This window comes from Diceros bicornis, chromosome 19, assembly GCF_020826845.1.
Source record: "Diceros bicornis minor isolate mBicDic1 chromosome 19, mDicBic1.mat.cur, whole genome shotgun sequence".
Taxonomy (NCBI): domain Eukaryota; kingdom Metazoa; phylum Chordata; class Mammalia; order Perissodactyla; family Rhinocerotidae; genus Diceros; species Diceros bicornis.
Window position 1 is genome coordinate 27,670,720 of NC_080758.1, and position 25,920 is coordinate 27,696,639.

General features: G+C 55.8%; 1 protein-coding gene across 1 annotated transcript; it reads right to left on the bottom strand.

Moving 5' to 3' along the window:
* Positions 1 to 7,194: 7,194 nt before the first annotated feature.
* MYLK2 (myosin light chain kinase 2) lies at positions 7,195 to 23,975 on the bottom strand. Its single transcript, XM_058562973.1, has 12 exons — positions 21,075 to 23,975; positions 19,974 to 20,586; positions 18,795 to 19,096; positions 17,094 to 17,199; positions 16,398 to 16,491; positions 14,058 to 14,167; positions 13,830 to 13,971; positions 10,591 to 10,661; positions 10,339 to 10,467; positions 9,626 to 9,778; positions 9,354 to 9,486; positions 7,195 to 8,134 (listed from the first exon to the last, which is right to left on the bottom strand). Exons 1-12 carry the CDS (start codon positions 21,124 to 21,126, stop codon positions 8,054 to 8,056), a joined length of 1,986 nt encoding a protein of 661 aa, XP_058418956.1. The 5' UTR covers positions 21,127 to 23,975; the 3' UTR covers positions 7,195 to 8,053.
* Positions 23,976 to 25,920: the final 1,945 nt, after the last annotated feature.

Below are 25,920 nucleotides of genomic sequence, written 5' to 3' on the forward strand. Positions count from 1 at the left end.
TGGAGGGGGGACCTGCAGGGTGGGGGCTCACTGTGGCCGGAAGGGGTTGGGAAAATGCCTGACCAGCTGTGGGGCCCCTCCCCACTACACCCTCCGGACCCCGGCCTGGAACCCATGGAGCGATGGGGAGAAGGAGAGAGGGTCTGTCCTGTGGTGTCCGGGCAGCCTCCCTGGTGAAGGGGGCGGAGAAAGGCGTGGGGGCGGGGGCAGGGGAGAGGAGAGGAAAGGAGGTGCCTGTGTGGGTCAGTATGTCTCGAGTGTGTGTGTGTGTGTGTGTGTGATGCAGGGAGACAGACAGAGAGTTGTAGAGACAGGGACAAACAGATTCAGGGGGTTTGGGTTCTTTCTTAGTTGGGTCAGGGAAAGAGGCCTTTGCTGGGCACAGTTCCCTGTGGTGCATTCCTGTGGCGACCTGGTGACCTCGGTCCTTTCCCAGCCTGTGTCCTGAGCTAGTAGGAGGATGGGGAGGCTGGCTTGCTTGGGGGAGCCCAGGCCTCTGCATCCTGCCCCGCCCACCCCTTGAGGAGGCTTAGCATCTGAACCGGGGAGGGGGCTTGGGGAGAAGAAAGCTGCATCCCCTGCCCACCTTCCACTCTGGGGGAACATGCAAAAGGGTCAACCACACCCAGGTGCACAGATTCAGCTCTGGGCATGAGGCCCCTCTCCACGTCCCTCTCTGGCCCCCAACATAGCTGAGAAGTGAAGACAGGCCCCCTCAGCTCCAATCCCCAAGCAGGACACTGGGCGCAGTGCCTGCCTTGGACTTGCACTATGAGCCTGGACCAGTGCCCATGTCTCTGGGCCCTGATTTCACTCTCTTTGCCCAGTGGGAGGTGGGCAGCTTGACTCTCTGAGTCTGGGTCCTAGGGGAGGGTCTGACCTGGGGGACGGCCTGGAGGAGATCCCATCCTCAGAGGTGTTGGACCAGGAGGCCCAGACACCATGATCTCACATTGCCCTGTGCTCTCTGCCTAGCCCGGGGACCCCACCCACTGGGCCTCCTGCCCTCACATTCTTTCCATGGCCAACCGACACCCTCTGGCTCCTGCCTGGCCACCCCAATCTGGGGGGTGGGGGCGGTGGACAGTGCTTAGCAAGGATTCAGAGTGCTTAAACTGGGCCAACCCAGAGAGAGCGCCTTGCCACAGATGGAGAGACCAAGGGCAGAGAAGGTAAGTGAGGTCACACAGCCCAAGGTCACAGAGTCAGGCAGGAGCAGGTACCCCCTTTGCTGCCTTAACTCTATAGGTTTTAGAGGACAGTGGCCATCCCATCTGACTCTACCTCAGGGACCCTCCTCACTGAAGACTTGTCTGTCTCCACAAGGGGATCCCAGCACCCACTCCTCCTCCTCAGCAGGTTAGAGTGAAAAAGGGTGTTGAGTCGCCTTGTAGAGTTAGGCTAAATCAAAATCTAAAATGGTAGAATTGGTGCTATTTCAGAATATTCCAGAACTTTTAATCACAGGAGCTCAGATTCTTGGAATATCCGAGTTGAAAGGGCGTCTCCTGCCCGATGTCTGAATCCCCTCTACACCAAGTAGTGCCCGTCACGTGGGGCTCCAGGAACGAGGAGCCGCCGCCTTCAGAGGAGGCCCCTTCCCACCCCAGTTTGGCAGCTCTGAGGGACCGTCAGGAAGTTCTTCACCTGCCGCTCCTTTGGTGTCTGCTCTCCCTGCCCCCCAGGAGGCCACCCCCACCCACAGGGCTGGGCCTTCCTCCGAGGCTCCTCCACCCTCCACATCTTATCTCCCCACTCTCCCGCCCACCCGCTTCCTTCCCTGGTTTATGGCATTCCACTGCCCAGAGTTCAACACTCCTTCCCACACCCCAGACAGAGCATGCGCCAGGGGTGGGGAGACCCTCTCCTGCGGAGGGTGGGGCGCTCCAAGGCCGCCACAGTGATGAGGAAGAAGGGGGAGGTTTTGTCAGTCAGCCTGGCATGTCCGCCTGCAGATAGCGTACAGAACCCAGGAAACCAGGGCTCGGCCAGAACATCCCCTCCCCACACGGGCTCTCAGCACTCCTGAAGGCCAGGCTGCCAGAGGCAGTAGGTACAACGGCTATGAGCAGGAGCTCTGGAGCCCAACTGCCTGGGTTCAGATCCCAGCTCTGTCACTTCCTAGCTGTGTGACCTTGGGCAAGTTGCTTCCCCTCTCTGTGTTTTCCTCATCTATAAAATATGGACACTACCAGCACCTACCCCCGTGGGGTTGTTGTGAGGATTACATGAGTTAATATTTGCAAAGTGCATAGAACAGGGTCTGGCACATGGAAACTGCAATAGAAGTGTTTGTTAAGCAAAATAAAAAGATATTTGGGTGCTGGAGGCATATCCCCTTAACCTGATTTACCCCCAGGGGAAGGTCCAGCTGCTGTGGAGGTAGGGAGTGCAGGGGGAGGGAAGATTGTTATATAGACAGGCTTTGGAGTCAATTCTGGCATCTCCACTTCCTTGCTGTGTAAGCTTGAGCAAGTGGATTCACCTCTCTGGGTACTGGTTTCTTCATCTGTAAAATGTGGGCAAAGATTTCAGCCCCCAGGACTCACAGAAACCTGTCCTGCATACTTCATGTACAGTTCAGTCAACGAGAATGAAATTGGAGCATTAAACAGCCCCCCGGAGGGTGTCATACCCTCAGCCCAGTCCTGTCTGTCCCTTCCTTCACACGTGGCAGAACCTCCATGCCGCAGGTCCGGAGGAGCCTAACTCCCATTCCTGCCGTGCTGGTAACTGGGTAGTGACTCAGGGAGGCAACTGGTGGGGCCAAGGAAGTGGTTCCAGGCTAAAAACAGGCCGGAGGCCCATTTGGTCACACAGTCTGCCAGACCCTGCCTGGGGCCCCTTGGAGAGCCCTCCTGACCACAGCTCTCAGGGTGCCCTGAGCTCTCTTGGATACAAATGAGAGGCTGCCCTCCTGCTCTGAGTGAAGACAGCCGACTCCCTTGGCTTTTCCACCTCCAGGCCTTTCTTCCCTGCTGTTCCCTCTGCCCAGAATCCTCACTCCCCACGGCTGACTTCTCAACATCACCTCCTCAGGGAAGCTCCCCTCAACCCCTTATCTGATTAGATGCTCTAGATTACTCTCCATCTCTGCGCCCTGTTTGTTTCCTCCACGCGGCACCTGCTGCAATGTGGAATTATGCATTTCCATGTGTCTTCCCTTTTTATTGTGTCTTTGCCTTAGAATGTAAGCTTCAGGGGGCAGGGTCGGGTCTGCCTTACTCATTTTATCCACTTTCCTAGCGGATGACCAGCACCTAGCAGGTCCTCAGTAAAGGCTTGCTGAGTGGACAGATGGAGTCGTGGTCCCCATTCCTCCTTTCACCATGGATTAAATCTCAGAGAACCCCTAGGGCTCCCTGGCTCCCTGACTTCGTCCCCTCCTGCCCTCCCCTCACTCACTCCAAACAGCCTTGCAGGTCCTCGTCCTTCTGTCTGGAACAGTCTTCCACTAACACCCTCAGGGCTCCCTCCATCACGTCCTTCAGTCCTGTCCAAACGTCCTCAGAGAAGCCCTCCCGACCGCCGTGGCCCCCTTCTGCCCACCAACACAGTCTGAATTCGTTATTGCTGCTCAGTGTCTGTCTCCCCCGATAGAATGAAGTCCACGAGGCTGGGGATTTTTGTCTGCTGGCTGCTCGTCCCCAGCACCTGGAACAGTGTCTGGTACACAGTAGGAGCTGAAGAAATAGTTGTGGAACAAACACAAGCTCAGCGACCTGTGCCAGGAGCTCTATCTGCGTGTCTCATGGAACTTTGCACTGGCCCTGGGAGGCAGGTGCTGTTACTACCCCATCTTACAGACAGGAAACTGAGGCTCAAAGAGGGCAGATAAGTAGATTTGAACTCTATTCTGTTTGCTTGCACCCAGTCTCTCTGTCATCAGCCTGTCTCCCCAGAGCTGTGTGAGATCTACGTCTCTCTCCTCTGGTCCCTGCAGTTCTCACAGCCTCTCAAGCAGACACGGCCCAGCCTCCCTCTGGTCTCCCTGCCTCCGGTCTCTCTCTCCCACCCACTTCCCTGGCTGCAGGGATTCTTCTAAACCACAGATCTGACCATGTCCCTCCTTTGCTCAAAACCCTTCCATGGCTCCCTATGGCCCTTATTCAGCCTGGCATTTGGGGGCCCTGCCAACTTCTCCAGACTTATTTCCTGCTACATCATATGTCAAAGCCCCACTGGAATGCTCCAAGATAAGCTTGTTCTCAGCTCCAAGTCTTCGGACATGCGATCCCCTCTGCCTGGAACACCCTTCTCGCTCTATCTGGAAACGGTCTGCTCTTATTTGCTCTGGGCTTGGATGTCACTCCCACTGGAGAGAAGAGAATAGGGGTTAATGTCTTCTTCCATGTCCTTCCAGTTTCACCCTGATCCCCAACCTCCCCACCCTCTGGGACTCCAGAGGCCATGAGCTCCCTGAAGGCGGGACCATGACTTACTCGTCTCCAGCCCTAGATTGGGGCCAGGCCCAGAGCAGGGACTCAACAACTAGCTGTGAAGTGATTGGATGTGTCAGAAGTCAGACTACCTGCTTTGCACCCTGACTCCCCTGCTTACTGGCTGGGAACTTGTGGACTTGTCCATCAACTCCCTGTGCCTCAGTTTCCTCATCTGTGAAATGCTGGTGATGAAGGTACCCACCCTTCGGGCAGGGATGAGTTCACACAGAGGAATCACTTGGTACCGTGCCAGGTGCTCAGTGACTAACACCCACTGGCATCAAGGAAGGAACAGGTGTGTGGGTAGCTGCATGAAAGGGAGCGTAGTCCAGGTGGGCACATCCTTCAGGACAACCCCAGCTGCTTCACGCCCTCCAGGCAGCCCTGTCACTGGCTGTATCTTTTCCCACCGCTGCCCTGCTGGGTCCAAGGTGGCCAGTGGAATTCGAGGCCACTGGACGCAGACAGGAAAAGGCAGCGTCACCAGCCCTGGTGTAATCCAAACCAGATGCGGCCTCGGACCCATGGGGGTGGTCACTGCGGGCCTGGCCGAGGCCCAGAGGCAGGAAATAGTCTTGGAGGAACGCTCTCTGGGCTGGGACCAGCCAGAAGGAGTTGTCCCATTGAGAGTGTTAACCCTTCTTAGCCCACAGCGGGGCCCAGGATACCGTGCAGAGCATACCCACGCGGCACAGAGCACCTGGCAGGGCAGGTCACAGCGTTGGCATTGTGATGTGCACCATGCAGGAGGAGCCCACAACAACTCAGGAGGAGGTATTGAGGCAGGCAGGGCACACCCAGCAAGGGGCAGGGGACGCTCACAGCCTGGCCCTGGGACTTGCAGAACCCCACACCCAGAACCTTGGCCCTGGCCCCGGCAGAGCCCAGCTGGCAGGCCCAAACCCGCTGAGGATTCACTCCCTCCATCACGGTGGCTCCTAGGGTGAAAAAGCTTTTTCCCCTGAGGCTGCTGGGTGTGCGAGCTCTAGTGAAAGGGTGGGGCTGGGCCCAGGCCTGCAGAGAGGCAGACTCAGCCCCACACCAGGGCTGCCATCCCAGCTTTTCCTGGGTGTGCTCTGTGGCCTTTGGAGGGAACAAAATCTCTCTGAACCCCTATTTCCCCATCCATATTATTCCCTCCAGGGACCAGTGGAGGCCCAAAGGAGGCACCTGATGAATCAAAAAGAACTTTCTACATGGTGCTCCTGGGAGGGATGGGGGCAGAGGCAGTGATCAGCCTTGTTCCACGGTTCTGGGTGGGCTTGCTGCCCAGGACATGTTAATTTGCTGCATGGCCTTGGGCAAGTCACTTTCCTCTCTGAACCTGATTCCTCACCTGTGAAACATGGTGAATGGGCACCCTGTTTCACTCTCGATTGTTACAGTGGCCCTACAAGTGGCGGAGGAGAGCAGAGCTGAGGTGGTCATTTTCATATGATAGAGGAGGAAATTGAGGCTTGTCCTGGACGGCGGGAGTCCTGGGTTCTAGTCCCAGCTGTGCGGTCTCTGCTGAGGGGCTTTCCTCATTTTGGCCTCGGTTTCCCCTGCTGGATCCAGGCCCTGGATCTCTGCTCTCACTGGACCTCATTTTCTCCCCCAACCACTGTGGTGACTCATCCCTCATCATCACGCTGTGTGGCCGAGGCTCAGCCTGGGTGGGGGCCAGCGAGGCCACGAGAACTCAGAGGAAACCACAGGCCCGGCCCAGCTGGCAGGTGGCGGGCGGGCGGTCAGGCGAGCAGGGATCCACAGCCCTGGGGGCCTTGCCCGTAAGCACATCTCCCGCCAGGAGCCCAACAGGCTCCCCAGGCCCCAGCCCTGCTGGCTCTGACCCCAGAGTCCCCACACCCCACCCCATGTGGCACCTGCGGCAGCAGGACTCTGCACACACGTGCTGGAAGAGGGCAGGGTGGGGGTGAATACCCTGACCTCGCCCTCCAGCCAGTGTTCAAGGAGGCAGGGAGGGGCGGGATGAACTGTCAAGGTCTCAGTTGGTGGGCAACCCTTAGGCCAGTCCCCCTTCTGACTCCGTTGTCCTCACAGCCAGAAAGGCTGCACCCTGTTAGGGTTAAGCTCTCTTCCCCTGCTCCTCCAGGAGCACCCTGCCTCTGCATCGCAGGCCTGGGGTGAGGCGGGCTGTGGCCAGCGGGAAACAGCAGAGAACAGCTCTGTCCCTGCAAGCCTCCTGGGAGACCCCACCACTGCAGGCCCAGCAAAGGTGTCACAGACTCAGAGACTCTGCTTTCTGCTTACACCTTGTTCTGGCGAGCAGCAGGGTGGGCTCATGGGCAGAGCCTTGCTCTGGGAGACAGAAGAGCTCATTTCAAGCCTCAGTTTCTGACTTGTTGAGTAGCCTTCAAGTTCCTTCCCCTCTCTGAGCCTCAGTTTTCCCCTCTGTAAAATAGGAATAATAAGAATATCCACCTCAACCTTTCTGTGAGGAGTAAATGAGTTAATATACATACAAGTGCTTAAATAGAGCCTGGCACACAGTAATCACTCAATAAATGTTGGCTGGTGCTCTGACCTCCCTCTCACGATGAGGAAACTGAGGCACAAAGTAGGGAAGTCACTTGCCCAGATCACGCACTGGGCAGTCTGGCTGCTGAGGCCGCATCGGTCACCACCATACCGCATACTGACGGGCGTCACTGAAGTGCCTGGCACGCAGCAGTGCTCAGGGAACAGCGGTCGTCTGGGACTCCACCCAAGGGTGTGCACACGGAGGGAAGGAGACCACGTCCAACCTGTACATTTATTTACAAGGCACAAGCTGAGAGCAGATTGGGGGCTGCCCGACGGCCTTCCCACTCCTCCTGGGCCTGCTGACCCCATCATCTGAGGCCGTGGGGGACCCCTGGGAGGGGGGCCTGGAGTGGTGGGTTGGGCCGGCCTGGCCCTTAGGCAAGCTCGGGGGTGGTCTCCCGTGTCCCCCAGGCCCCTCCCCTCCCCCTCCGGCAGGCCTGGGCTGGGCGTCCTCTCTCTCACAGAGAGTTCCTGTGTGTTGGTGGTCGCAAGGAAGGTGGGCGGGGGGCCGGGCCTGGGCCAGATGGTGTGTGCTAGGCCTTATCTGCCGGGAGTGGGGAGGCGGGCAGGGGCATGGAGGTCCTCTTTCACAAAGCCTGCTCTGTCTCCCCTGGCAGCTGGGCCTCGGGAGCCGGCCTCACTGCTTTCCTGCCCCACCGAGAGCCTCCTGTCCACAACCGCAGAAACCCCACACACTGGGACCCCCAGCCCTCCCACTCCAGCTAGGAGCAAGCCCAGGCCGGGGATGCCCCAGTGGGGCCAAGCAGGGGTCACCAGGGCAGCAGTTCCAAGAGGAGGAGCTGGGCAGGGAACAAGGGGCCCCTGCATCTGGGCTGTGGCTGGTGGGCAGAGCCCTGTCCGGGGAGGCATTAGCAGGATGGAGTCAGGCCACATCCGAGCGGCTCACGTCGGGGAAGCAGTCGCTGCGCGGGGGCGTGGGGAGCCCCGAGCCTCCCAGCCTGGTGCAGCCTTGTCCCCGCCAGCCCGCCCTGGGGATCTGGCCTGTCTGCTCGGGCCTTCTGGGCTGTGTGGCCTCAGCCCTGGCCGCTGTGTGGCTGCGTCCAGGCCTCAGCCACTCCCGGGGCTCAGACCCCCAGAGCCATCAGTGCCCCCGAGCTGCTGATCTTCTTGAAGCGGTTGGCAGCACTGACGGCAATGAAGTTTTTCTGGGGGATGAGGGAGAGGGGTCCCAGTCAGCACCAGGGCAGGGGAGAAGCTGTGAGACAGCTGAGCATCTCCTAAGGTCCCCTTCGTTCCAGGAGGGCCAGAGGCCAGGGAGGGTGCAATGCCCAAAATGGCCACAGGAGGCACCATGGCACTGCACTCTCCAGGATTCCTTCATTCAACAGATAGGTCAGCCAGACCTGAGTACCCCTCTGCTCAAGATGCTTCAATGGCTCCTATTTCGTTCCAAGTATAAGATAAACCCCTTGCCATGGTCAACAAGTCCCTTCTCGCCCTACCTTCCGCTCCTCTCCGACCTCATCTCCCCTGCCCCCTTGCTCATTCCACTCTAGCTGTACTGGCCTCCTACCTATTCCTCACACTCATCAACTGTGCTTCTGCCTCAGGGCCTTTGCACTGGCTGTTCCCTCTGCCAGGGACACTCTTCCCTCCAAGTCTCGGAATGGCTCAGCCCTCAGCTCCCTCAGGTCTTTGTTCACACGCTCCTTCTCAGGGAGCCCTCCCTGACCACCCCCACTTAGAAGTACGACCTCTCCCCTGGCACTCTTGACCATCCTTATATTTTTCTAGAGCCCTTCCTTAATCCCTTTTAATTTTTTTTTAATTTTATTTATTTTTTTTTCCCCCAAAGCCCCAGTAGACAGTTGTATGTCGTAGCTGCACATCCTTCTAGTTGCTGTATGTGGGACACGGCCTCAGCATGGCCGGAGAAGCGGTGCGTTGGTGCGCGCCCGGGATCCGAACCCGGGCCGCCAGCAGCGGAGCGCGCGCACTTAACCGCTAAGCCACGGGGCCGGCCCCTTTTAACCCCTTTTAATAACTCCCCTCCACCTACCAAAAGTAAGTCCACAAAGACTGAAATCCTTATCTTTTTGTCCACTAGTGCATCCCCAGTGCCTAGAAGTGGTGCATGCCCAATAAATATTTGTAAAATGAAGGGAGGAGGCCTGGGATGGGGTCAGAGACCTTTTCCTGAGCCCAAGCCCCAGATGGACGCCCCTCCCTAGGGTGGAGGGGGCGGGTGGAGGGTCAGGAGACAGCCCAGGACAAAGAGAGAAAAGCCAACCCTGTTTTCCAGACAGGGCCAGGCCTGGTCGACAGAATCTGCCAAGGCAGGGCTGGTGGGGCCCGGGACCTGGCGCCAGGAGCTCGGCCCGCCTTACAGCCCCTCCCTCCTCCCCACCCCCCGTCCAGCAGTACCTTCCAGCGCCTCTTCATGAGGTATTTCTTAAGCAAGATCTGGGACTTGAGGCGTCGGTTACAGCGCTTGGCTTTCTCCGCCAGGTTGTTGAGCCAGGGGTGGGCGAGGCACTGGGCAGCGCTCATGCGGCCCCTGTGGGGAGGGTGAGGGTGGGCGGCATGTCCTTGGGGAACCGGAGCCCAGCCAGCCTTCTGGCCCTGTTCCCGCCCTGACGGCACCCACATGCACTGGGCTCGCACACACGGGGTTCGCGTCCTGTGGGGAGCCTCACCTCTGGTCCTTGACAATGAGGTTGGAGACAAAGTCTTTGGCCTCATCTGACACGGCCTCGAAGGTCTCCTCGTCAAAGTACCAGTTGCCAGATAGAACATTGTTTAGGGTCTCTGTGTCATCATCTCCCAGGAAGGGGGAGAGGCCGCTCAGTCTGGAGGGAGGGAATGGCAGGGGGCAGGGACGTGAGATTGGAAATGCTGAGTCACCTTTGGGGGATCAGGGGATGGGGGGAGATCCTAAGAGGCAGCACCATGTGCTGAAAAGACCCCCAGCCTTTCCAGTGGGACAGACCTGGGTTTGAATCTGGCTGGGTGACCTTTGGCAAGTCACTTCCCCTTTCTGAGCCTCATTCTTCTCATCTGTAAAATGGGCATAATCATCCCAGCTTCCCAGGGTTACAATGAAGAAGAGGAATGATGAATGCACAAAAAATGCCCACTACCCCTCTGCCCCTACCCTGGGTCATAAAGATCTGTTGTCTAGAGCCCTGGGCTGGGATGGTATGCCTTTAGGAGCCTTGGTTTCTCTGTCTATAAAATGGCTCCAAAGTTCCCCTTTCCTGGTTCTCCCTAGCACTCCCAACCCCAGCAAACCCCTGACTGAGGGAGCGGGAAAGTGGGTCCACCTCACAGAGACCCGAGGCCAATCTTGGCCTCAGCTGCCCACCCATGTGCCCCAACCCTGTGAACAGCGTGCTCCCTCAGGGCTCACAGCATGTAGGTGATGACCCCCATACTCCACATGTCTGTCTTATCCGAAATGTGGTCGTAATTCACCACCTCAGGCGACAGGAACTCCGGGGTCCCAAAATTCACCTTCAGCTTCTCTTTGGGGTTGTACCTGGGGATGAGACCAAGAGCTCAGAGCACAGCTCCCAGCCCGTCCCCAGGTGCCCTCTACCCCTCCCCTGCCCCCGGCCCACCTCAGAGGCTCACTCTGCCCTCCCCACCCACCAGGTGGTACCTCCGTGCCAGGCCGAAGTCAATGATCTTCACCAAATGGCCCGTGGTGTTGACGCACAGGATGTTCTCTGGCTGAGGAGAGGGGAGTGGCTGGCATTGGCCTCTGACCCAGCTCCCCCTCCCTCCCCGTCCAGGTCCACCCAAGTCCCAGGCTCCCTGAACAGAGGCCCAAGCCGCCAGAACAGACAGCCATTGGAGACCCTGGGACCTGCCGGCTCCAGGCACAGATGAGGATCCCGAGGCCCCCAGAGGGACTCGTACAAGTCCTGCAGCACAAGGCTTCTGAGGGGGGAATTTCCTTCATTTAAGGCCATGAAAGAACAACAATGTTCTAGCAATTCTGAGGATGGAGAAACTGAAGGCTGCAGAGGAGAGCTGTGCCCCAGGTGGGAGGCCAGTTCAGGGCCAGAGCTCCAGAGACCAGAGAAAGAAACCACCAGCTCCAGGCTCCCAGAGGAAGCCCCTGGGAACAGAGGGCTTCATGCTGCTCCGTGTGCACTCTCAGCTGTGCTACTCCTTCTTCCCAGTTAGAGATGAGGACACCTACAAACGTCAGGCCCGGGTCAATCACTTTCTGCTTGTTAGCTCATCAGTCCTCTCAACATCTTTAGGAGGCAGGCGCTGTCACCATCCATCCCCATTTCACAGTTGAGAAAACCGAGGCTCAGACACAGAAGGGACTTGGCCGCAGTCACCCAGTAAGTAAGTGGCAGAGCCAGGACTTGACCCCAGGACTGTCTGACTCTAGCACTGGTCTCCTGACATCACTCTGCCTGCCACTGGTCAACAACCCACAGTGCACTCCGTGGCGTGGGGGTGGGGTGGACAGGCCACGAGTGGGCTGGCTCTTCCAGGACAGGGATCGTCTTCTCCCGGCCTCTTTGCTCCCCACCCTCAGTGTCCAACAAAGGCGCCCCCTAGGTATTCAGCCAAGGCTCCCAGGAATCCTGGGCCCAAGCACAGGTGAGCGTGTGAATGGAGTTACCACGAGGCTGGTCCCTCCCTGCTCTGGGCCTCCATTTCCTCTTCATAGAACACAAGGACACAGGACTAATCTGAGGTTGCAGGGCAGAAACACTTTAAACAGTTAACAATGGTTAAAAGGCAGGAGATTTCACACAAAACCCCTGATTTCCTGATTTCCAGCACCTCCTGGAACACCGGAAGCCCCAGCCACGCGGCCACACACTGCTTGGAGTGAGTTGCTGCTGACCCCTGAGACGGAGCAAAAGTCCTCCGGTCCCCGGGGGCCGCCACCACCCTGACCTGGCCCTTGAACACGGTTCCGTTATTTTCGGGGCTCTGTGGGCATTTGAGTCGAGGCCTCTAAGGAAAGGCTGTCTGAAGGCCCTTGTTGAACTGCTGCATTCAGTCAGAGCAGGACACTGATGACTTAATAGCTCGACTTGACCTCCCACCAAAACAGGGAAGAAAGAAAGGTCCCAGGATACATCGTCTGGGGAAACGAGACAGACTCAGACCTCCTTTCGGAGGACACGGGACTTCCTGAGAAGCTTTGCATCCAGGAGGCCTGGAAAATGGCTCACCCAACTTACTTGACTGTGAAAACCCCTTTTCTGATTTAAAAAAACATTGCTATCCTGAAAAAAACACATTTTAGGATACAGAGGTTTAAGGCTGAGCTTCTTCCCAGGGCATTGCATTTTAATTGGGAACCCGGCTCTACTCCCAAAGAAAGTGGCTTTCATGGGGGAATGGCAGGCCTCCAATACCACCACACAGGCACCGGCTCCGCCCAGAAACTCAGGAGGCCCCCTTCCTCTTTCCTTCCCTAACCCCCACCCCATCCAAACGTCAGATCTGCTCTGTTTCCAGAAGGTGTCCATCATCTGGCTACTCCCCTTCCTCCCTACTGCCCCTCTGACTCCAGCCCCTACCACCTAGCTCTCTCCTGGCTCATTACAACAGTCCCCTAACTTCCCTGCTGCCACGTTGGCCCCATTGAAAGCCATCTCCTTACCGCCTCACTTCCTCACTTGTCAGTGGGATGATACTAGCACACCTGTCCCAGCAGGCTGTTGGGAGGAGTCCGCACTCTGTGCAGCTCTGACCCCTCGGAAGCACGGTGTGGGGTTAGCCCACAGCAGCAGCGTCTCCCTGGCCTGCTTTAGACCTCCAAGCTCTGCCCCTTGCCTGCTTCTCCAAGTTCACCTTACACGTCTCCCCGTTGCTCACATGTACTTCATCACACTTTCAACCGTTTAAAATGACCTATTTATTTGGTTATTATTTTATACGTCTGTTTCCCCCACTAGCCTGTAGACTCCCTTAAACAGGGGTGTGTCCTTTGTCGTGCCTACAGTAACGCCAGTGCCCAGCACAGCGCACAAGAGCACAGGAGCGGGTACTCGGTACGTGTTTATCAAATGAATGAATGAAAGCACTATCCACTTAGCTGATGGGTGCTAACCCACCCCAGTGTTCACATTTCATCTCCCCCACTGGCCTTGCCACTTACCCTACAGACATTAACACTTGCCATAAGGACGCTGCTCCCACCTACTCCACACCATGGCTGACGTCACTAAGCTCCAGGCAGCCACTACCAGTTGATCAGAGCTGTTGTGACACATAAAACCTATTTGCTCTCCCTGACCTGCTACATGCAAGGTACCGAGCAGAGCCACAAGAGGGATAGAAATATTCTTTCATTAAACATTTTTGTTAGCGCCTATCACATGGGTATTGCTGCGCTGACACTGTACTTATTGATTTGTTTTTCTGACTCCCCTTTGAGAGCCTAAGCTCCAGGAGGGCAGGCATTTTTTATCTATTTTGTTCATCACTGGATCTCCATCACCTAGAACACTGCCTGGCATACCATGGGCCCTCAACAAATACTTGTTGAATAAATGAACATTCTCAGTGCCTCTCGGGGGCCAGCACTGAGGCAGGTGCTTGTGCAACACCTACTAGCAAGTTCTATGTGTGAGACACCCAGCTGGGGGCTCACGGGACTGCAAGACTCTGTCAACAAGTACTTAGTACTGGACTAGGAGTCCTGAGAGCTAGGACTAAGTCTTTTTTCGCTCTCTGTTGTATCCCCGGCTCCTGGTACTTAGTAAGTGCTCAATAAACCCTTTTTGAATCTACAGATGGAAGGATGGATGGAGGAAGAGAAGGAAGGATGGGAGGATGGAGGGATGGCTGGTTGCAACACTGATTTCAGGTGGTTGGATGCTGCTCCCGACCCCTCCCGGGAGGCCCCAGCCTCAGTACCTTGAGGTCCAGGTGTAGAACCCTCATCTTGTGCATGAAGAGGATCCCGTCGCAGATCTGCCTGACAAACACCATGGTGTCCACCTCAGTCAGATGGTAGTCCTCATCCACAATCCTCTCGAAGAGCTCGCCGCCCTCGATGCTGTGTGCACAGACCCCTCTACAGGCTTGCTTCTGGGTCCACTGGCACCCTCACCCGGCCCCCCCACTCCCACTGCCGGCACTCACTACTCCATGAACAGGACAATCTCGTGCGAGGTCTCGATGGCCGCATATAGCTGGATCAGATTGCGGTGGTTCAGCTGGTTCATAACCTCAATCTCCAGCTTCACCATTTCCTGGGAACCAGGGGAGACAAGGCTGCCGTGCAAGCATCATCACTCCCTGCCCTCTACCCGCCATACCTGCGCCCTAGACCAGACCTCTCAGGCCTTGCCTGGACCACTGCTAGCCTCCTCGCCTCTGGCTCCTTGCCTCCCATCTCCCCACCTCCAAGCCTGTGTGCTCACCACACTCAGTCATTCCTGGTGGGACACCTTTCTTTTGCTGGTTTCCTCTCCTCTTCCTGAGTGAATATCAGGGGGCCCAAGGGCCCAGTCCTCCCCGCTCATCCCTCCCCTCTCTACAGTCTCCCTGTCCCATGACTTGACATTCCATCCCAACGTGATTGACTCCCAAATACATCTCTCCACCTCCAAGTGCTCTCTTGAACTCCAGACACCCACATCTCCATCTGCCGAACTGCCATTCTCCTGGGATGTCTATAGGCATCTCAAATCTACCATGTCCAACATTAAACCCTTGGTACCTCTTCCCCACAGTTGAGTTGCCCTCAGCTTGCCCATCAGCAGAAGGACAGCACTCTTCACCCAGGTGGGCAGGACACAAAGTTAGGAGCTATCCCAAATTCCTCTCTTATCCTCGCTTCCTCACACCCCACATCAGTAAATCCTTTCACACTACCTTCAAAATGGATTACAAATCCAGTAATTTCTCACCTCCTCCACCTCTGCCTTCCAAGTCTAAGCCATCATTATTTGTCACTTTCAGAAACTTTGCAAGCCAGTTGTCACATTGGTAGCTTGAAATCAGCCATGGTGGGAATATTTACACCCAGGAAATTGGCAAATACTAGAAATCAAGGCTCTCCCGACCCGTTCCCCTAGAGCATCCTGTTGCTGCTCCTTTTCTCCCATTATTCCATTGCTTTGTTCATAGCTCATCTTCCACGCCACTTCCTTGGAGAGGCCTGACCTCACCACCCTATCAGAACGGCCCCATCGGCCCCACACTCCCTATACTTTACCCGGCTTTATTTTTCTTCCTGGCACTTCTCTGTTCCTGACACTCTGCTTTTTGCTTTGTTTGTTTTTTAACTCTCTGTCCCTCCTCTCTAGCATGTCAGCCTATGAGGACAGGGACTTTTTTAATTCACTACCATTTCCCTAGCACCCGGCAGGGTAAATGGCATGGAAAAAGTGCTCAGTAATTATTTAACCAATAGCTGACTCCAATCAGTGTAGACAGCCCATATGTCTTGAGCATCTATGCTGAGCCAGGTCCATGATAGAGACCTGGGAACCCAGCAGTCAGTAACACAAGTCCAGGTGATGTCAAGCGAAAGAGGCAGAGAAAGACAGAGCCACAGAAAATACAGGCCTTCCAGATGTGCTTAGTGCTCTGATGGGAAGTCAGGGCTGCAGCACTCTGGAGCTGTTTCTCAGGCTCTTTCTGGGCTCCGGGCCACTGCCCGTGCTGCGGTCTCTGCCTGGAGTGCCCATAACCTCACTCCTGGGCTCTCCCCGCCTCAGCTCAAGGGTTCCCAGCAGGTACCTGCTGTTCTAGCCTTTCCTCCCACAGTCCCCTCTGCTTGAAACTCTCCTTCCCACCTTCTCCACTGGAAAATAGTTCTTCCTTATTCAAAGCCTTCGTTCAGCAGAGAGCCTGTCCAGGAAGCTCCCCTGACCCCACAGACTGTGTCAGGAGCCTCCTCTGCCCACCTCCTGACCCCCGCCCCAGCTTTCCTGTTACAGCTCTCACCAGACCAGGTTCTAGGTTGTCATCACCTCCTCACACACCCGGTTCCCTCACTCCATGTGAGCCTCTGCTTTTATTCATTCATTCATTCTTTGAACAGACGTTGCTCTCAGCCTCCTCTGAACGACTCCCAGGCTGGGTGCTGGAGGCAGAGCCCTGGACTGGGCCTGTGTACCCAGGGCGGGGTCCATGTTCCCTCCACTTTGGGACCCCCAGTGCCCAGCCTGGGGCCTGGCTCAGAGCCCACACTTATCAGTGTTTGCTGAATTGAACCAAACAGAGAGCATGACTATCCCTTGCCTAGAAGGGGAAGTCCCCAGGATAAGTTCACTAACTGAGGTGTCCGGTTTATGGTGAGGGGTGTCAGGCCTGTGCCAGGGCCGTCTGTCTGTTCATGTGTCTATCCATGTGACATCTCTGGGGCATCAGGGTTGGCACACAAGAGCCCTAGTGCAGACACGTGGGCAGAGGGAGGCAAGAGGCACCCACTCCAAGGATCCCTTCCCCTTTCTGTGGAACCAGCCCCACTACCTTGTCTTTGGGCGTCTGTTTCTTGATAACCTTGGCTGCCAACTTGAGGCCTGTGGATTTCTCTGTGCAGGTACAGACTGCTCCAAACTTGCCGCTGAAGAGAGAAGAGGCTGGGAGCGAGGGGGTCGCAAGGGGCACAGGGCTGCAGGGGACCTGTGCTCTGTTCCCGTCTGGATCCCTGATGTGAGATGCGGGCACTCGCCCCAGCCAGCCATGACTCCCTCCTGAAGCTGTGAGCTCTACTGCAGGGACAATGGCGGAACCACACAAACCATGGGCACAAGAAGGGTAGGCTCATCTGAAGGACGGCCCCTGATGTGACAGCTCACAGGCTTGTGACCGACAGGGGCCTTGGGGCTCTGGGCCCCCGGGGAGAGCAACTTCAGGGCTTTTTACCAAGCAGGAATCACCTTGAGGGGGTCAGTGTGGTGCCTGAAACTGAGACAGACAGGAAAACACTGTGCGTTTCCTATGGAAAACACTGAGTGACCGATGGTGTGTCTGTGTGAGTGACAGTGACATGAGTGTATATCAGCCTGTGTGACAGCAAGTACATGATGGGTGTGACCACCTAGAAGAATTATGTCCACATGTCCAATTGGGGTGTGTCTGGGTCTTGCACAGAGAAGATGTGAGGCCCCGGGGGCTCGATGCCCTCCTACCCGTGGGCCGGGGGCTCGGGGTCCCAGCTCTCACCCGCCCAGCGCCTCCTTGGAGTTCAGGCTGAATTGACTGCTGACATTCCCGGGCCTCAGCTCCACGATGCGGTGGGGGAAGGGGGCCGGGGGTGGCGGGCAATCATCTGAGGATGCAGAGCAGTACCATCACAGTCAGTGCTGGGGGCTGTTGAGGATTCACCCTGGCACCACCCCCTCCTGCCTGGCCTGGGTCTCATCCAGGGAAGTTCACTGAGTGATACCTGGGGGACAGCTGGCTCCAGAACAGGGCTAAGGGGCCCAGTTTCCAATTTCAGCTCTGCGACCAACACACAAAATGGCCTTGGGAGGCCTCTGCCTCTGTCAGAGCGGGGCTCAGCTTCTCCCAGCACAACAATGGGGATGGCTGATTGGACTTCTCCGACCCTCTTGCATTATAAGGTATGAAGACCCCATCCCAAGCTATCTGTATTTCCATTAAAAAAAAAAAAGCAGCTATAATGGTGGAGTGTCAGATCGGGGTTACTAGGTCTGAATGATGCGGTAGGTGGTGGGATCTGCCTACCGTCCTCTCGAACACCACCCACAAGTTGGCCCGACCTGTGGAACGGGTGTCCAACCTGGGCCCCGGGGAGGAGACAGGGACGGAGATGTTTAGTAGGGAGTGGCTGCCACCTAGTGGCAACCAGGGGGAACAGCGGTTCCTGGCTGCCGACAGGCTGAGTCATCGGGAATGGAAACCTCTTTATAAATAGCAAGAGGCTGCAGGGAAGCCGGGATGGTGATAAATCAGACGGCTCTTGGAGGTTGTTCAGGTCCTGTTACCCCGAGGATGTGATTTCTGGGCGGGGCGGAGCGGGGCAGAGGTCTCTGCCGCTGCTCAGGGGAGGAGGCAGGGCTCCTGGCTGCCTCCCAGCCGCCAGGCCCTCCCACCCTGTCTGGGTGGCTCTGTGCCGCTCACCAGGCAGGCTGGCGGGGCTCCCAGGGCACCTCAGCCTGGAGAAGGGGGGGTGTCAGGACATTCTGGGCTCTCCTGACCCCATCTCACCCCACCCCCAACCCTGCCGCCCCCCTGCCCAGGCCTCTCCCTATTCACCTGTTGGCCAACTCAGTCATGCTTCAATGGCTCCCTGCTGTCGGCTGAATAATCTACAGGCTCCTTGTCTGATGGTCAGTTAAGGCCACTCCACAGTCCTGCCCTATCTCAAGTGCCCAGCTTCCCTGGTCACTGCTCCCACACACAGACACCTGCGCTCCTCAGCTCATGAGCCCTCTATGGCTCCCTTGACCCTCCTCACCCCCTCCAGAATGTAGTTTAAGGACCAAAGCCTGGCATTGGAGCCCTTCTACAGACTGACTTCATATTCCACTGTCGAGAGAGTTGGTGTTGCTCCAGTAACCTGAGTGATTTTCTTCAAAACCCCATTGTGGACAAAGGAGAAGAAAGTCAAAAGTGAGTCTAGAGTCAGGCTTGTTCCAACAGGTTCAAATCCCGTCCTAGCTATGGATTTTTGAGCCCTCACTCCATTTCCCCTTCTCTGAGCCTCTGTTTCCTCATCTAGCAAAAAGGAACAGGAAGTCGTACTTCCTGGGGTTGTGGACACTTGGATGAATGTGCCTGGGTGAGGCGTGGCTCAGAGCAGTTCAGTCCTCCAAACAGGGAGACATGGGGAGACGTGGAGCCCCTTTCCCTCCTCCCTGGGCCCCAGGGAGCCCCAGCGCCCCCCTGCCCCTGGCCTACCCAAAATCTGGAAGCAGTCTTCCTCCCTGGCTGTGGGACAGAGGGCCTGCTCCACCTCTGATCGCTCCGAGGGAACAGCCTGGAACTCGATCCCCCTCGAGGTGTCCTCTTGCTCTTGAGCTTCGCCAGCCTGGTCTGGGGCCTTCTCTCCTGCTTCCTTCTGGCTGCCGTCCAGGATGCTCTTCCCTCCTGCTGCTGCATTGGCTAGCCCAGGATCTGTGGGGCCAGGGGTCTCCGGCACCCCTTCAAAGATGAGCTCCAATGCCTCATCTGGGGGCTTCTCGGCCAGTAGCTTCTTAGAGCTGGAAGGTGAGAACACGGAGGTGATGCCCTTAGCAGCCACAGCCCCGCTGCGGCCTCCAGCAGGTCTCGATGCTTCCAGATCCTCATCTGCAATCTGGAGTTAATACAACCATGCCCCTCTCCCCAAACACATGGGGTAATGCATCTGAAGTCACTTTATTGCAAAATCAAGAGACATTAATAATACCATAAATGTCTGTGGTCATTATCTTGACTACCAAAGCATTAATAAATATTAGTAGGAATGTTGATTTGGTTAATCATTATGTAGACTCAATTAGGGAGATTATGTAGCTCTCGATTCATAAAAACTGTGGCGATACAACTGATATTAGTACATAAATCAAACTGATACAGTGTGTTATTATTGTGGTTTACAATATATCACTAATAACCTCATTAATATGATTAGCATTCAGGTAAGTATAACTGATTGCATCATAAGACTGGTGCTATATTATGGTTATGCAAGTGTTAGTAATGATCTCCCAATCCCATTATTAGTCATCTTTCCACATAATACTGATAATTATATTAAGAAGGGTTTTCCTTTCCTCCTGACATCTCAGCCCTGCCCTTGGCTAGACCCAAGTTCATGGAGTAAGGGGAAGTCTGAACTCCAGATGCCCAGAAAAGAGGTCTTTGAGGACATCTCCCGTGTGACATTTTGGGCTTCTTTGAATTATCACAAAGTCCTGGTTTCTGCAGGGGGACAAGGAGGTCAGGCCAATGCCCAGAACAGAGGAGGTGATTGTCAGAACTACCCAATCCAGCACTGAATGTGATGACAATGATGCCCAAGACAGAGGAGCTAAGCACAGCCCCTGGGGACAGAGCCACAGGACACCTCTCCACTCCCAGGCAGGGGGTCTTCACCTTGAGATAGCAGCAGGGCAGCTGGGACTGTGCAGAAAGGCAGGTGAGCCCCTCCTGGCCGCTGCTTGGCCCTCTGCCTCCTTCTTGCGCACCTGGGGCTCTCCGGGGTCCTGGCTGCCTGAGGTCCCCTGCTCGGCATTGGGCTTCCTGACACCAGCCTCGGCTGTTACAGTCTGCTGGGGCAGGGCTGCAGGCTGCCCAGCACTGCCCTCCGCAGGCCCCCCACCCAGGTCGCCTTCTCCCTCAGGGCCCTGGCTGCTAGTTGAGGGCTGGGCCAGGGCACCTCCTCCCTTCTCTAGTGTGGGGGCTTTGGCATCTTTCTTCAGGGGGAGTGGATCAGCTTCTTTCTTTGCGTCTGAGGGGTCAGGTTCTTCCTTTGAGTCTGGGGGGCCAGGTTCTTCCTTTGAGTCTGGGGGGCCAGGTTCTTTCTTTGAGTCTGGGGGGCCAGGTTCTTTCTTTGCGTCTGGGGGACCAGGTTCTTCCTTTGAGTCTGGGCGGCCAGGTTCTTTCTTTGCATCTGGGGGCCCAGGATCCTTCTCTGGGTCTGGAGGAGCAGGGTCTTTCTCTGGAGCTGGGAGTCCTTCGCCTGCTGCCCCTTCGCCAGGTGCCTTGTCTGCAAAGGTGGTGAGACACCAGTCAGGATCCACCCTTCTGCCCCTCCTTCCCCAGCCAGGCTGGCCAGAGACCAGCTCTGGGCCCAGGTCCCCACCCCGGCAACAATTTGCAAATGCTTGTCCCACGGAGCCTCTGGGGCCACCTGATGGGCTCTAGAAATGGGCTGCCGGGACATTGGAGGCCTCGTGTGGGAGGCCTCTGGTCCTCTGGTGGGCCTTGACGCCCCCCCACCCCACCCCATCCCTTGTTCTGAGTGGTTAGGTACCATCCATGGGGGCTTCACATTTTCCCAGTCTCTCAGGGAGGGCTTCATGTAGGCCCTTGAACCAGCCCAACCCTACCTAGAGGTAATTCTAATTTCTGGGTCCCCCATGTGCCATACAAAGAGGCCTCAGGCACAGAACTCCCACTGAAGACCTGGCCCAACCCAGGATTCAAACACCCCTTCCCAAGCCCCTCCCTCCGTCCCCTGCCCCAGCTTGGCACCTGTTGATGGGCTCTGGATTCCCAGCTCGACTGCTCCGTTTTCTGTCGCCATGAGGTAGGGAGGCGTGTGCTTCTGCTTGTCTAACTCAAGTCTTTCTAGCTGCAGAAAGAAGAGTGAGGTATGTTAGGCTGTTGGATTCCTCCTCTTACCTGGCCAAGAGGAGGCCAGGGCTAGCTGACTGAGGGGAGAGACGTACCTGGAGCAGAGAAGGGCAACCTGGTGGCCGTCTGTCTTGCAGCGGCTACCCGGGAGCAGTCCTGGGGCAGTTGTAAAGGATTGGGCCGGGTGGGCAGAGGCGGAGGCAGGGGCGCAGGCAGGGGAGGCGGGGCCGGGGGAGAGGATCTCTTACACCAGGGGCCATGCAGCTCCGACTGCCACCACCTGTCACTCTTGGCCCCCGTTCAGAGGACACGGCATTCTTCCCATGGACCGACTGGGGAGAGAGTGGTGTTGGAACAAGCAGGAAGAGAAAAGGGAGGGGGCACCTGGGGCCCTGGGGGAGCAGCCTTTTCCCAGGCCTTGCTGGGTATCACTGGTTGGACAGGGTCGGGGAGGGGGCCTGCAAGAAGAGGGGCTCCCGGGCAGGGCTGACAGGCCAGACTCTGCCCAGGCTGGGCCCTGGCTCTGCCCACCTGCATGCCACATCTCCTGGGGTCTCCCAGAACCTGGTTAGAGCCATGCAGGCCCAGGGATAATCACCCTGGCCCCAGTGCCCGGCTCTGTGCCCATGAGCCCTGGCCCTGGCATCGGACCTCCTTGGAGCATCTTTCGGTAAGAAATTGTCTTGGGGGCACTTGCTCAACATGTCCAAAAGCCTTTTCTTTTGAAAATGTCTGGTTTTGGTCTCCTGGGGGGATAGAGCTTGCCCCAAGCAGCTGTGGGAGATGGTCAGTGCTCTTATGCCCCTCTGCAGAGCTGGGCCAGGTCTCTCCAATGGCCCACCTGGAAGTAGGGAGCTGATAGAGTCTTTTCCAAGGATCCTCCACAACACTGGTGACCCGGGGGCCGCTCCAGCCTGAGGTGTACAACCTGAGATGGGCCAGGGTGAGGTATGATGCAAAGGGCCTTCCATCACCCAGGGGCTCTCCGCCCAGACCTTTTCTCTGAGGGGGACTTTGAAAACTAGCCTGAGCCCAGTGCATTGGAATAGCTCTGGAATGGGCGTCTGGGTTCGGGTCCTGACTGTGACAAGCCTCAGCCCCTCTAAGTATCAAATGGAGGAAACAACCCCTGCCCTCCGAGGGGAGAAGGGGGGGTGGGAAATGACTTAAGAATGCAGCACCACTAAGTGATGGGAAATTAGGTTGCTGTAAAAAAGAGTGAGGAACCTGTGAATGAACTGATACGAGGCAACCTCCAAAGTGGAAAAAAAAAAAAGTAAAGCCAGGTGCAGAATAGCATGTAGAGTATGTTATCATTTGGGCAAAAGGGGGTAAAATATATAATATTTGATGTTATTATATACGTAATAATATATAAATTTTCACTTTATATGCATAAGAATTTCTTTGGCAGGATAAGCAAGACACTGGGGACCAGGGGTGGGAGGGAGACGTCACTACATACCCTTTTACTTCTTTATTTGAACCATGAACTATGTGATTATTCAAAATGAGTGATTTTTTTTTTACGTAAGCAATTGTTGGGCGTGTTGGTGCAGGCTAGCAATGACCCGAGTTGGAGCTCCTTCCTCAGTCTTGTCCACTTTTGCTCTGCCTGGCCGTCCTCTCCTGACCTGTCCCTCCCCTCCTCCATTTCTCTCCTTCAAGGTCTAGTTGACAGCCTGCCTCCTCCAGGAAGCCAAAATATTTATTAATGCCTGTAGAGCACTTGCCAGGCCCCTCCTTGAGTGCTCTTATGTAGCTTCACTCATGTGATCTTCACAGCAACCTCATGAGGTAGGCACGATTACAGATGGGGAAACTGAGGCACAGAGAGGTTAGGTAACTTACCCAGAGCCATTCAGCTTGTAAGGGACTGAGCCAGGATCTGAACCCAGGCTCTCCGAAGGGAAGGGAGCTCCTGTTTTCTGAGTGCCTGCTATTAGATTTATGATGCTTTCTTAAAACATCATCTTGATAATAACTTGGTGGGGAGCTTTCATCCTATTTTCTAGATGAAGATGGGGAGGATCAAAATGGTGGGTAACTTGCCCAAACTTCCACAAGGAAGAGAGTTGAGCCAGAAAGGTCTGTCTTTCTTCCCTGAAATTTCCCAGCCTGTGCCTCGCCCCCTCTCCCCGCTAGGTACCTCTTTTATGGGTCTCATAGCATTCTGAAGGTTGAAATGCTTTCTGAGCCTATTATCCAGACCTCCTGGCCCTCTATTTGGTCGTCACCACAACATATTCTGGTTTAGCTTGAAATGTCAGACTCCCCTCCTCTGGCCTCCTTCAGCTCCAGGTTGATCCCACCACTGACACTGTTTGGGAGCCTCTCTAGGGCAGGAGCTGTTCAACGATGCCCACGTGTGTCCCCAGCCAATCAGTGTTTGGTGAGTAAATAACTGAGTGATCAGCAACGCTGTGGACTGGATTTGTGGGATTTCTCTACTGTGACGGCCCTGGCTGACGTCCTCTTGTTACTGTGGTTGTCAATACCGATCGTTTATTGAGTGAGTGCGCCGCTAAGGGCCATGCCTGGCTCTGCCGAGGGCTTTATCCAGCGCATTGGATCTTCACACGGGACTTTAGGGGACAAGTGTTAGATCATTTTTTTTTTTTTTGTGAGGAAGATCAGCCCTGAGCTAACATCCATGACAGTCCTCCTCTTTTTGCTGAGGAAGACTGGCCCTGGGCTAACATCTGTGCCTATCTTCCTCCACTTTATGTGGGACGCCGCCACAGCATGGCCTGACAAGCGGTGCGTCAGTGCACGCCCGGGATCCGAACCTGGGTCGCCAGCAGCAGAGCGCGAGCACTGCTCCACGGGGCTGGCCCCTTAGATCATTTTAAAGGTGCAGAAACTGATGCTGAGAGAGGGTAAAAGGCTTGTCCCTAAAGTTGCACAGCTATCGAACAGCCTCAAACTACCCAAGTTTAAATCCAGAGCCACCTCCCAATGAGACCCAAATCCAGGCTGGGACAACGTAAGGGGCTTTATTTGCTACATGTGTTACTGTTATGATTCCCAAATAATAACTAGCATTTCTTGAACTTTTACTAAATGGGCCAGGCCCTGGGGTAAGCGACTTCATGAGTGTCCTCCATTCAATCCTTACAACAGTCCTACCGAGGAGTGGTTAAGGAGCTCTCTGGGTGAAGCTCTGAGACTAATAACTGTGAGGCTCAGGCAAATGCCTTCACTTGTCTCCTCATCTGTAGGGCAAGACCCTCCTCACAGGGGGAGGTATATAAAGCATTTAGAACAGTGCATGGGTACTCAGTAAGTGCTGTATAAATGTCAGCTATTTCATCCCCATTTCACAGATGTGACAGGAAAAGTGAGTCACAGGGCAAAGTCACAGAGTTGGATGTGAACCATCTAACCCAAGGCTCAGCTCATAACCACTCTGCCCGGTTGCCTCTCTCCTAGGGCTGCTGGGAGCATTTAGTGAGCACATGTACCGTAGAGTGCTTGGCAGTACCCACGGCACTGTGGGATCTCAAATATTGTGTTCACCCCGGATAGAGGGCTCAACCTGTCCCTACAGGCTCCTCCACAGTCCCTCCCACTGGGATGAGACGCTGGCCTGGTTCCGCATCCACACAACTGCCTGCAGCTTGCTTGCCCTCCCAGGCTGAGCTCAGCTCCACCAGCTGCTCCCTGGGCATCCCGGAGCTTCTTCTCAGCGGTCCCTTGGAGGCACAGGGGTGGGGCACAGGGAAACCTCCTCCACCCAGCTGGGGGCTGCCAGACCCCCTGCCCACCCTTAAGAAGGGGCTTTCCCTTCCTGCACCAGCTGTACAGCCACCCTCCTTGCCTCTACAGGGGCAGGGCAGGAAATTGGGCAATGCCAGGACCAATTAAAGCCGCCAGGGGAATTAAGGTCAGCAGGATGCAATTATGCTGTTGGATTTAACAAGACCAGAGGGAAGGTTTCTCCAGCCAGAGTTCGCGGCTCCTTAGGCCTCTTGCCCTGGATGGCTCTGCATTCCAGAAGCCTGCGCTCCCAGGCTCACCCATCTCTGAGAGAATTCCTTGGGAGTGGAGGAGTTAACTCCACCCTGGCACTGCTTCCCTGGCTCCTGGGAGGAAATTGATCCAGCCAAGAGGCTTTAAAAGGACCTGTTCAGAGGAGACATTTCCCAGCCTGACCCTCTCCCATTCGTCTGTGATGGAAAATCCAGGGAGTTGAGCAACGAGCTTTCTGACTCCAGAGAGCAGTCAGCCAGCTCCCCTCACAACTTTCCTCTGGTGCTGATATGGGAGCCTCTCAGGGCTGTTTTCTCCTGCCCTCTCCCACCTTGGGCCCCGAAGCCCGGGGCTTTGGCAAACCCTCCTGGGTCTCTGGGAAAGCCCTGGGTAAGGCTGCTTCCTTACAGCAGACCCAAGGCCACTAAGCAGAGGTCTGTGGTCAACTCTGTGTGACAAGTTGGATGCTGATTTCTCTGGGAGCTCAAATGACACATTGTTTTGTCCCAGAATTGTAGAGTTTTATTGCTAAGATTGTTTACAGAATGCTCTACTCTGTGGCAACGACTAAACTGGTCACTTTAGGGACACAAGAGATGAAGTTGAGGACAAGCTATAGAATCATCACATAGTGCATTTTATTTTTATTTTTTTTATTTTATAATTTTTTATTTTTTCCCCCAAAGCCCCAGTAGACAGTTGTATGCCATAGCTGCACATCCTTCCAGTTGCTGTACATGGGACGCGGCCTCAGCATGGCCGTAGAAGTGGC

What these genes read in the sequence shown, in the direction of transcription:
- MYLK2 (XM_058562973.1), bottom strand. Translation starts at nt 21,126, where the DNA reads ATGGCGACAGAAAACGGAGCAGTCGAGCTGGGAATCCAGAGCCCATCA. An exon ending in AGACTGCTTCCAGATTTTGG is followed by an intron (nt 17,200 to 18,794) that starts GTAGGCCAGGGG and finishes CTGCATCCTCAG; the next exon opens with ATGATTGCCCGCCACCCCCG. An exon ending in ATTGTCCTGTTCATGGAGTA is followed by an intron (nt 13,972 to 14,057) that starts GTGAGTGCCGGC and finishes CTGTGCACACAG; the next exon opens with CATCGAGGGCGGCGAGCTCT.